This window comes from Panthera uncia, assembly GCF_023721935.1.
Source record: "Panthera uncia isolate 11264 chromosome C1 unlocalized genomic scaffold, Puncia_PCG_1.0 HiC_scaffold_3, whole genome shotgun sequence".
Classification (NCBI taxonomy): Eukaryota; Metazoa; Chordata; class Mammalia; order Carnivora; family Felidae; genus Panthera; species Panthera uncia.
Window position 1 is genome coordinate 108,432,653 of NW_026057584.1, and position 11,828 is coordinate 108,444,480.

The window sequence follows — 11,828 nt, forward strand, 5'->3', positions numbered from 1 at the left end:
GGAAGACTCGGTTAGAAGTTTAATAAAAATAAACAAAACTTTAAAAATGAAACAGTCAACTACAGGAAAACCAAAAAAGTTGTATAAGAATGAAATCACTATCGTACTAATGAGCTACTCTACTTGGCTAAGGAGTAAAGAATATTTACACAGTCAAATTACAAACAATAATTCTGAAATGTAACGAACAATTATGCTACACTAGTGAGAGTGTGGGGAAGAGGGCACATAAGAGGCTAAAATCCTGTCCTAGCACAATAAGAAATCATTATGGAATACCTAAAAATGATGCAACAAGAAAGAGCACAAGTTAAGAATATGGAGATAAATATTTTTTAAAGTATGAAAAATCAGGTAACTGTTAATTTTTTTCAAGTCTTCTATAGCACTTAGTTCATCTACATGTATTACATGTACTTCCTTACTTGAAAAATAATTTAAAAGTAATTTAGAACGAACTGAAAACACCAGGCAAACATTTTAGGCAAAACAGCAGTGCATGCCTGGAAACGCGTTTGTAGTCCTACTACTATTCGCTATCATACGTATGGAATCGAAGCGAACTCGAAACAGAAAAGAGATTATTAACATTTAGATATTCAGGCACTCCTGACAGAGAATACCTAATGGAACTTGGATGCAAAGTGAAAGGAAACATAACGTTCTTCCCCACTAGATAACTGCCTTATTTGTCTTTCGATCTCCGGTGCCTAGCACAGTGTTAGCAAAGGGGGTGCCCAGTGTTTACCGAATAAACAAGACGAGGAAGGAGATCAAACTTAAGTGAGGACAAAGAGGAAAGATCTCAAGTGAAGTAAAGGCACAAAATCACCAGTGAGTGCCAGTCGTACACGCCTGACCCTAAAATACTTACACAACTCAAACAAAGGTCTTACGTCTTCCTTACTTCGAAACCAATGTTGCAAGCGAGATTAAGCTAGCTCTAATTCCAAGTGAGAAGTCTAGGAAAGATCCCGCACCCCCCAACGAACCGCTCCCTTCAATTCTCGCAAGACGCTCGCAACTCCCGAAAAAAAGAAAAAAAAAAAAATCCCCTAACAGGAGAGACCTTCCCTAGGATAGGCACACAGAAGCGGTTTTTGTATGAAAGTAGCTTCCCAGTTTCAGCAAAAACCTTCGCCGATTCAGAAGACGGCTCTCCGTCTAGAATCCCCTCTCCAAGGTTCTAACTTCGGGGTCGCAGCAGACCGACGGGCTCTTTGAGCTTCACCTCACTGTCCTCGGAGGGCTCCGTCGGGGAGGGAACCTCTCCAGGGCCTCCCTCCCCTACCCCACGGGGGTGAGAGATCAAGCCCCGCGGAATAACCACTTCGACCCCCAGCCTTGTCCCCCAAGTCCCTGCCCCACCTGACTGGTCGCCGCTGTAATATTCCGAATCCATGGCAGGCGGGCTCTCGGCGGGGAGTGTCCGCGCCCCGCGCCGCCCCCGTCACCTCCTTCCTGGCGGTGTGAGCCCCAATGGCGCGGCCCAGTGCTCAGAGGCTCCCGCTCGACTAGAGGGTTTCGAGGATGAGGAGAATAAAACCGCAGCAGCAGCAGTCGCAAACACTAAAAGCCGCGGCACAAGAGGCCGTACCCGACAGGCCAGCAGGAGTGCGGTTCGGCGATCTGCTTCCCAGAAACACCTCTGGGGCCAAAATGGCGTCTGCCCACGACCCTCAAAGGGATGCAGCGCGCAGGCGTCGTCCCCTACTATCTGGCCAATGAAAAGACGCAACGGTAATGACGCACAGCGTGGCCGGAAAGGAGACTCCTGGGTAAATTGAGCGGGCGCTCTGGCTTCAGTTAAATACCTTCCTTTAGAGGGATCGGGTCTGTCCCCCGCGGAGATGTTAATGTTACTTTATCGGTTCTCTTTTCGCGCGCCTTGGTTCAGGATCTTCTGAGTCACGCTTTTGGAAAATGAAGACACGCTACAATTACATCTGCATCCTACGGCCAAATAATCAGGGTTCCCGTCATGCAGCGAGGCGCTTGATTCCCGCCCTTAGTACGGGAAGGAAGTGGCACGTTGCTTTCTGGGACTTGTAGTTCAAAGCCTAGGGAGCTCTGGTGCGTTACTAACTGGCGTGATTGAAAGGGCCGCCTTGCAAGGCATCTTTTTTTTTCCTTTCTTGTATCTTTAACGACTCAGTTTCCGTCTTAAGAAGCCATTTGGTCAACAATAGGAAGTACAAGTTTTTGCTTCCAGATAGGTCCCCTGATAAAAGACATTGTTAAACTTTACTTGAGTCCCATGCCCTTGGTGAATAGCAATGGTTAAGAAACTTCCTGACTTATCACTTATCTCGCAACCGCTTACTGTGAAGAACCACTCTTCTGCCTATGACCTAGATAAAACTCACGCTCCACTCTTTCCTGACCCTTTGTTCACCTTTGACAAGGCCAGGTAAAGACCTCCCCTTTTGTCTGAGCCTGCTCATAAGGTCAGACTCAGACCCCGCAACTTCCTGTTCTCTGTTTCATGAATGTTTTGCTGAGATTAGAATTCTGCCCTCCCCCCTGAAACTACCTAGACACAGAGATAAGCACTTTTCTGTTCACCTGACTGGAACTTCTGCTTGTAAATCAATCTCAAGTATACATCATCCCACTTTTCTTCCTATGAAAATCTAAGGCAGAAACAACCTGTGTAGACATTGTGATTTTCATATCTGGAGTGCTCTCCCTATCACAATCTGAATAAAATCCATTTCCTTGTTTGTTTTTGCCTTAGACAAAGCAGAGAATGTTCCTGCCTTTTGATTAGAAGAGGGCCAGTACAGGTAAGCAAAGATTCCCCAGAAGGTGTAGACCTGCATACATTGGATCTTTTGTTAGCAAAGCATACATCTTAGACTGGATTTCTGGGTATGCCTAGCTTGTTGTAAGGCCTCATGTGGTGCCCTGGAAAGTCTATCTCCTACCCTGGGCTTGAGAGATGTGGATTCTCCCATGCCAGCTCTGCTATAAGTGCTCAAAGTACTCTTACTCACGACACATTCCTGCTTTGATAATCCTTGAACCCTTTGTTAACCAGTAAGAGGATGCTGGAAGAACCCAGTTCTAGGCTCCAGAAATGGACATGGAAAGGGAAGGAAGAGAGAGGGGTGGTTTCTCCCTAGAAATTCTTATTTTCTTGTAAGAGTTCATCCCTTTCCCTGGGTAATAGAAACAGCTTTGAAATCTAAGTCTGCCCCCAACTGTGGGAATGACATTTTCTCAGGCTTTTATGAGAATCAGAATAAGAAATTAACAAAGGTATAAGGTATAAGATTAAACCAAAGGTATAAGATTAAAATATTAACTTTCCTTCCTTTGATAGAGGAGACCCCAGAATCTAGGCTCTCTTTGGAAGAGAGCAGGTGAGAATGGGTGAGATTGTACCTGTGTAAATAAAGCAAGATGATTAGGAAGTTTCAGTGGAAGGGAACCCAATGCAAATCCTGCTGTAAAGAGCTTATAATTTCACTGGAGGGACAAGACCAACAGCCATTAAACTGATTGGACTAAACAATGCAATTGCAGGAAAATAATTAGTGAATTTTACTTATTTTTGATATTAAATATAATTTATTTTCAAATTGGTTTCCATACAACACCCAGTGCTCATCCCAACAGGTGCCCTCCTCAGTGCCCATCACCCACTTTCCCCTTTCCCCCACCCCCCATCAACCCTCAGTTTGTTCTCAGTATTTAAGAGTCTCTTAAGGTTTGCCTCCCTCCCTCTCTGTAACTTTTTTTCCCCCTTCCCTCCCGCCCCTGGTCTTCTGTTAAGTTTCTCAGGATCCACATATGAGTGAAAACATATGGTGTCTGTCTTTCTCTGCCTGACTTATTTCACTTAGCATAATACCCTCCAGCTCCATCCACATTGCTGCAAATGGCCAGATTTCATTCTTTCTCATTGCCAAGTGAGAATAATTACTGAATTTTCACATAAAGATTCTAACTGCCCCAGTGGTTTGGAGAGAGACAGAAGCCGACTGAACGTGCAGCAATGTGCTGAGACCCAGAAGGCTACAAAGAAGTATCAGATCTAGTTTTTGTACTCAGGAAGCCAATACCATAGTTAGTGAGACAGGACAAACCTTTTGAACTAAATAAACAGAGGTTTAGTTAAAGCTGTGTGCTTGTCAATGTAAACACAGGTCCAGGAGAGTTTCCCAGAGCCTTTTCACCAGCTGGCTGTCCCTTAGGGCCCCCTGATAGAGAAATACTAGAGCAACACAGATGTGCCTTTCTGAGTTTTGGCTGCCTTGCCTTTTAAGGGCTGGTGTTTCTCCAATCCCCAGGCCCCACTCCAGCCCCATCATGGTTGGTCCATGCTGGTGGTGGGGGAGATGCACCCAAAAGGGAGGCTGTTTCTCCCACAAAAGATACTAAGGACAGAGAAGAGATGAAGGGAGGAAGGGCTTGCAGCAGTCCACTCTTTTCCTTGGATGATAACCTAGAGACACTAAGTACATGCAAGATTTATTCGGTCAGCCTTTTGAGACAACTGTAACTTGCCACACGTTTCCGGGAGTGAGGTCACACCATATATGAAGTGGCTTGACACTGGCAGAGCTGCGACCCGGGGCTCAGAGATCTGGGTTCTGGGCCAAGCTCTGGGCTTATTGTGCTTGCTGAGCCCCCTTTGAGTCTCAGTTTCCTCATGTGTCAGATGAGAGTGTTGAATCAGAAGATTTCAAGACCCCTTAGTTTTATTGTTCTATGTCAGAGAAGCCAGGTCTCCACGTCTGACCATCCTCCTTGTGCTTGAGCCACTAGGGGGCCCCCACTAATCCAAAGACCAATGGCACGAGTACATCCTAAGCCTCCACACCTGGCCCCGTGGTCCTTCTCTCACATTCCAGCCTCGCAACTCACCAGGACACACCTAAGGTTTGTCCCGCCCCTTTGTAATACTGAAAACAGAGACTCATCTCAAGAAACAAGAAAAATCCCAAATACAAAATCTAACAGCACACCTAAAGGAAATAGAAGCAGAACAGCAAAGACAGCCTAAATCCAGCAGAAGAGAAATAATAAAGATCAGAGCAGAAATAAACAATATAGAATCTAAAAAAACTATAGAGCAGATCAACGAAACCAAGAGTTGGGTTTTTGAAAAAATAAACAAAATTGATAAACCTCTAGCCAGGCTTCTCAAAAAGAAAAGGGAGATGACCCAAATAGATAAAATCATGAATGCAAATGGAATTATTACAACCAATCCCTCAGAGATACAAGCAATTATCATGGAATACTATGAAAAATTATATGCCAACAAACTGGACAACCTGAAAGAAATGGACAAATCCCTAAACACCCACACGCTTCCAAAACTCAATCAGGAGGAAATAGAAAGCTTGAACAGACCCATAACCAGCAAAGAAATTGAATTGGTTATCAAAAATCTTCCAACAAATAAGAGTCCAGGACCAGATGGCTTCCCAGGGGACTTCTACCAGACGTTTAAAGCAGAGATAATACCTATCCTTCTCAAGCTATTCCAAAAAATAGAAAGGGAAGGAAAACTTCCAGACTCATTCTATGAAGCCAGTACTACTTTGATACCTAAACCAGACAGAGACCCAGTAAAAAAAGAGAACTACAGGCCAATATCCCTGATGAATATGGATGCAAAAATTCTCAATAAGACACTAGCAAATCGAATTCAACAGCATATAAAAAGAATTATTCACCATGATCAAGTGGGATTCATTCCTGGGATGCAGGGCTGGTTCAACATTCGCAAATCAATCAACGTGATACATCACATTAATAAAAGAAAAGATAAGAACCATATGATCCTGTCAATCGATGCAGAAAAGGCCTTTGACAAAATTCAGCACACTTTCTTAATAAAAACCCTCGAGAAAGTCGGGATAGAAGGAACATACTTAAAGATCATAAAAGCCATTTATGAAAAACCCACAGCTAACATCATCCTCAATGGGAAAAAAACTGAGAGCTTTTTCCCTGAGATCAGGAACACGACAGGGGTGTCCACTCTCACCGCTGTTGTTTAACATAGTGTTGGAAGTTCTAGCATCAGCAATCAGACAACAAAAGGAAATCAAAGGCATCAAAATTGGCAAAGATGAAGTCAAGCTTTCACTTTTTGCAGATGACATGATATTATACATGGAAATCCGGTAGACTCCACCAGAAATCTGCTAGAACTGATACATGAATTCAGCAAAGTTGCAGGATACAAAACCAATGTACAGAAATCAGTTGCATTCTTATACACTAATAATGAAGCAACAGAAAGACAAATAAAGTAACTGATCCCATTCACAATTGCACCAAGAAGCATAAAATACCTAGGAATAAATCTAACCAAAGATGTAAAAGATCTGTATGCTGAAAACTATAGAAAGCTTATGAAGGAAATTGAAGAAGATAGAAAGAAATGGAAAAACATTCCATGCTCATGGATTGGAAGAATAAATATTGTCAAAATGTCAATACTACCCAAAGCTATCTACACATTCAATGCAATCCCAATCAAAATTGCACCAGCATTCTTCTCGAAACTAGAACAAGCAATCCTAAAATTCATATGGAACCACAAAAGGCCCCGAATAGCCAAAGTAATTTTGAAGAAGAAGACCAAAGCAGGAGGCATCACAATCCCAGACTTTAACCTCTACTACAAAGCTGTCATCATCAAGACAGCATGGTATTGGCACAAAAACAGACACATAGACCAATGGAATAGAATAGAAACCCCAGAACTGGACCCACAAACGTATGGCCAACTAATCTTTGACAAAGCAGGAAAGAATATCCAATGGAAAAAAGACAGTCTCTTTAACAAATGGTGCTGGGAGAACTGGACAGCTACATGCAAAGATTGAAACTAGACCACTTTCTCACACCATTCACAAAAATAAACTCAAAATGGATAAAGGACCTGAATGTGAGACAGGAAACCATCAAAACCCTAGAGGAGAAAGCAGGAAAAGACCTCTCTGACCTCAGCCGTAGCAATTTCTTACTTGACACATCCCCAAAGGCAAGGGAATTAAAAGCAAAAATGAACTACTGGGACCTTATGAAGATAAAAAGCTTCTGCACAGCAAAGGAAGCAACCAACAAAACTAAAAGGCAACCAACGGAATGGGAAAAGATATTTGCAAATGACATATCGGACAAAGGGCTAGTATCCAAAATCTACAAAGAGCTCACCAAACTCCACACCCGAAAAACAAATAACCCAGTGAAGAAATGGGCAGAAAACATGAATAGACACTTCTCTAAAGAAGACATCCAGATGGCCAACAGGCACATGAAAAGATGCTCAACGTCGCTCCTCATCAGGGAAATACAAATCAAAACCACACTCAGATATCACCTCACGCCCATCAGAGTGGCCAAAATGAACAAATCAGGAGACTATAGATGCTGGAGAGGATGTGGAGAAACGGGAACCCTCTTGCACTGTTGGTGGGAATGCAAATTGGTGCAGCCGCTCTGGAAAGCAGTGTGGAGGTTCCTCAGAAAATTAAAAATAGACCTACCCTATGACCCAGCAATAGCACTGCTAGGAATTTACCCAAGGGATACAGGAGTACTGATGCATAGGGGCACTTGTACCCCAATGTTTATAGCAGCACTCTCAACAATAGCCAAATTATGGAAAGAGCCTAAATGTCCATCAACTGATGAATAGATAAAGAAACTGTGGTTTATATACACAATGGAGTACTATGTGGCAATGAGAAAGAATGAAATATGGCCCTTTGTAGCAACATGAATGGAACTGGAGAGTGTTATGTATGCTAAGTGAAATAAGCCATACAGAGAAAGACAGATACCATATGGTTTCACTCTTATGTGGATCCTGAGAAACTTAACAGAAACAGAAAAAAAAAAAAAAAAAAAGAGGTTAGAGTGGGAGAGAGCCAAAGCATAAGAGACTCTTAAAAACTGAGAACAAACTGAGGGTTGATGGGGGGTGGGAGGGAGGGGAGGGTGGGTGATGGGTATTGAGGGCACCTCTTGGGATGAGCACTGGGTGTTGTATGGAAACCAATTTGACAATAAACTTCATACATTGGAAAAAATAAAAAAATTAAAATTAAAATTAAAAAATTAAAAAAAAAAGAAAACAGAGACTCACTTGAAAGCTCATTAATAGCGGATAATGAATCACTAAACACCGGTACCATGGCTTACCACATGGCCACTAATATAATTGAAGTGAATCTTTAGCTCTCACGTGGATATCCACATTATATTAAGTAAAAAAATACTCATAAAATGCTATAAATGGTATAACTTTATTTATGTGGACAACTAAAACAGCAAACAAAAACCCAACCTAACAATTCCTTAGTAAATATGAACAGAAAATGACTTTCCAACAAAGATTGAAAAGCCAAAAGCCATAAAAAAATGGAAACATTTAACTATATTAAAATAAAAACTTAAAAGAAGTTTAATTTAATAAATTTAAATTTAATAAAATTAAATTTAATAAAAATTAAAATGTGCACATGGCAAAAACAACACATCGTTAGTCCAATCAAAATATAAATGATTAAGAAAAGAATTTTTTTTTCAACTCATATTAGAGACCAAGGGCTAATCTCCCTAAGAGATTATAGAAGAAATCAATAGGAAGGCTAATAATAGACAAATGGGTAAATAATGACAATTCACAGAAGATTAGTGGCTCTAAGATACATGAAAAGATATTCACCCTAAAATAAGATAAAAGCAAAATAAGATAAAAGCAAATAAAGCATATTGAGATATTATTTTTTACTTCTCAGATTACAAAAATCTGATTAACATTCTATTGATGAGACCATAGAGAAAGAGGCCCTTTCATCAGGTGCTGTGGGAGTATATTTGTACAGCCCTCTACAGAAGGCAGTTTGGAAATGTTTATAAAAATTACAAATGCATATGCCTCAGCAAATGTATCCTACAAATATACTTAACCATGTACAAGTTACATATCTACAAAAATTGCAACACTACTTGCAAAATTTTGGAGATAACCTAAATATCCAAAAAGGAACGATCACAAAATTATGATATACTTATACAATGGAATATTATGTAGCTATAACAAAAAATGAGGAAACTCCCTTATGTACTGCTATAAAAAATTTTCTAAACTGGATTCAGTGAAAAAAATGCAAAATGCAGAACAGTGAATCCCATCTTTTGTGACAAGGGGAGGATAACATATGTTTGTTGTCGCTTCTAAGTATATTTTAAAAATTTGAAAATTCTATGAGAAACAATGTACCAGTTGTCTGTTAGGGGCCAGGAAAGAGGATGGGAAAAGGCTGTCAAGTTTTTTATAACACATAATGCTTAGTTTTGGTCCATGTGATAACTTCTAGTTGATTCTATTTAATTTTGTCATGTCATATCAAATGATACAGCCCACTCATAGGTTACAGCCCATAATTTGAAAGCTAGAAGTTCCAGTCCTCACTTGCCCATGGTGTGGCAGCTACCCAGGTCAATTTGCTATGATTGGGCTTCATTTTCAATCCCGATGATCCAAGCAAAGATGTCTTCATGGACTCATCTGGTCTCACCTTGTGTAGAAACCATACATGTGTGCCCTTCCCTGAGCAAAACCCCACTTCAATACATAATTATGCGTGTGTGACTGAAGAATTATTCAAGTTACAAAAAAATTCTTTGTTTTTGTTTTGTTTCAGTTTGGTTTGGTTTGGGTTTGGGTTTGGGGTTCTGAGACCCCACTGAGACTGCCAGTTGTCATAAAGGAATTCAGCTTTGGAACCATGGTTGAACCAAGTGACTTTCATAGCCTTCTTCTTTTTTTTTTTTTTTTTTGTTACTATTCTTTAAAATTGTGGTAAAATACATATAACATAAAACTTGTCTTTTAAGCCATTTTTAAGTGCACAGTTCAGTGGTATTAATTACATTCACAAAGTTATGTAACCATCACCCCTGTGTATTTCCAAATGTTTTCATCACTCCAAACAGAAACTCTGTATCCATTAAGCAGTAATTCCCCATTTTCCCTCCCCCACAGGCCCTGGTAACTTCTAACCTTTCTTTCTCAGTGAATTTGGTCATTCTATATGTTCCATATAAGTAGAATCATACAGTATTTTGCCTTTTGTATCTGGCTTATTTCACTTAGCATATTTTCAAGGCTCATCAGTGTTGTCGCATGTGTCAGGACTTCATTTTTTTTTTTTTATGGATAAATAATATTCGACTGTATGTCTATACCACATTAAAAAAATCCATTCTTATGGAAACTAATTTGACAATAAATTTCATATAATAAAAAATTAAAAAAAATCCGTTCTTCTGCTAGTGGACACTTGAATAGTTTCCACCTTTTGGCTACTGTGAATAATGCTACTATGGATAGCAAAGTTGCAGAAGACATAAACAAAACACAAACATTAGTTTCACTTATGTACACTAGTCATGAAAAAGAAGAAAAGAAAGAAAATTAAGAAAACAACCCATTTACAATAGTGTCAAAAAGAATTAAGTACTTAGGAATAAATTTAACCAAAGATGGGCAAGACTTGTGCACTGAAAACTATAAAACATTGCCAAAAGCAATAAAAAAAGATATAAATAAATGAAAAGGTATCTAATATTCGTGGATCAGAAGACTTAATATTGTTAAGATGGTGATACTACCCAAAATGCACACTCCATGTAATCCCTATCAAATCTCAACGGCATTTTTATTTTGCAGAAATGGAAAAACCCATCCAAAAATTCATATGGAATTTCAAGGAACTCCTGAAGAGTCAAAATAATCTTGAATAAGAACAAAATTGGAGGATTCACACTTCCTAATTTCAAAATTTACTACAAAGCTACATTATCAAAACAGTATAGCATTGGCATAAAGATTGACATATAGGCCAATAGAATAAAGAGTCCAGAGATAACCTTCACATCTATGGTCAACTGATTTTTTAAAAATTTTTGTATATTTATTTATTTTTGAGAGAGAGAGAGAGAGAGAGAGAGAGAGAGAATGAGCTGGGGAGGGGCAGAGAGAGAAAAGGGAGACACAGAATCTGAAGCAGGCTCCAAACTTCACACTGTCAGAACAGAGCCCAACACGGGGCTTGAACCCACGACTTGTGAGATCATGACCTGAGCAGAAGTTGGATGCTTAACCAACTGAGCTACCCAGGTGTCCCTATGGTCAACTGATTTTTGACAAGGGCGCCAAGACCATTCAATGAGAAAAGAACAGTCTCTTTAATAAACAGTGTTGGGAAAACTGGATATCCACATACAAAAAAATGAAGCTGGACCTTTATCTTACACCTTATGCAAAAATTAAAAAGGATCAGAGACCTACACATAAGAGCTAGAGCCATAAGACTTTCAGGAAAAAAAAAAAAACTTAGAAGCAAATCTACATGACCTTGAATTTAGTAATGGTTTCTTGAATATGACACCAAAAGCAAAGGTAACAAAATTAAAAATACATAAAGTGGACTTCCTTTAAACTAAAACCTTCTGTGCATCAAAGGATCACTATCGGGGGAATGAAAAGGCAACCCACAGAATGGAAGAACACTTTTGCAAATCTGATAAGGGCTTTTAATATTTGGAATACATGAAGAACTTCTACAACTCAGTAAGAAGAGGGAAAACACCCAATTTTAAATATAGACAAAGGCCTTGAATAGACATTTTTCCAAAGAAGATATATGAGTGGCTAAAAAGCACACAGAAAGATGCTCAGCATCATTAGTCATTTTTAAAACATGCAAGTCAGGGGCGCCTGGGTGGCTCAGTCGGTTAAGCGGCGGACTTCGGCTCAGGTCATGATCTCGCGGTCCGTGGGTTCGAGC

General features: G+C 40.0%; 1 protein-coding gene and 1 long non-coding RNA gene across 4 annotated transcripts in view; one reads left to right on the forward strand and one right to left on the reverse strand.

The window, feature by feature from the left end:
- The window catches only part of IWS1 (interacts with SUPT6H, CTD assembly factor 1), a 40,688-nt gene extending 39,076 nt beyond the window's left edge, over positions 1 to 1,612 (reverse strand). For all 3 annotated transcript variants that reach the window (XR_007454418.1, XM_049615782.1, XM_049615783.1), the window contains exon 1: positions 1,369 to 1,612. Coding sequence is in view for 2 of the 3 variants with exons in the window: in XM_049615782.1 (XP_049471739.1) it covers positions 1,369 to 1,402 (34 nt within the window). In the remaining variant the exon portion in view is untranslated. The remainder of the gene's footprint in view (positions 1 to 1,368) is intronic.
- Positions 1,613 to 1,746: 134 nt separating this feature from the next.
- Positions 1,747 to 10,895, forward strand: LOC125911714 (uncharacterized). Its single transcript, XR_007454423.1, has 3 exons — positions 1,747 to 2,073; positions 2,738 to 2,786; positions 10,709 to 10,895. It is a non-coding gene; the product is annotated as an uncharacterized LOC125911714 (long non-coding RNA).
- The last annotated feature ends 933 nt before the right edge of the window (positions 10,896 to 11,828 follow it).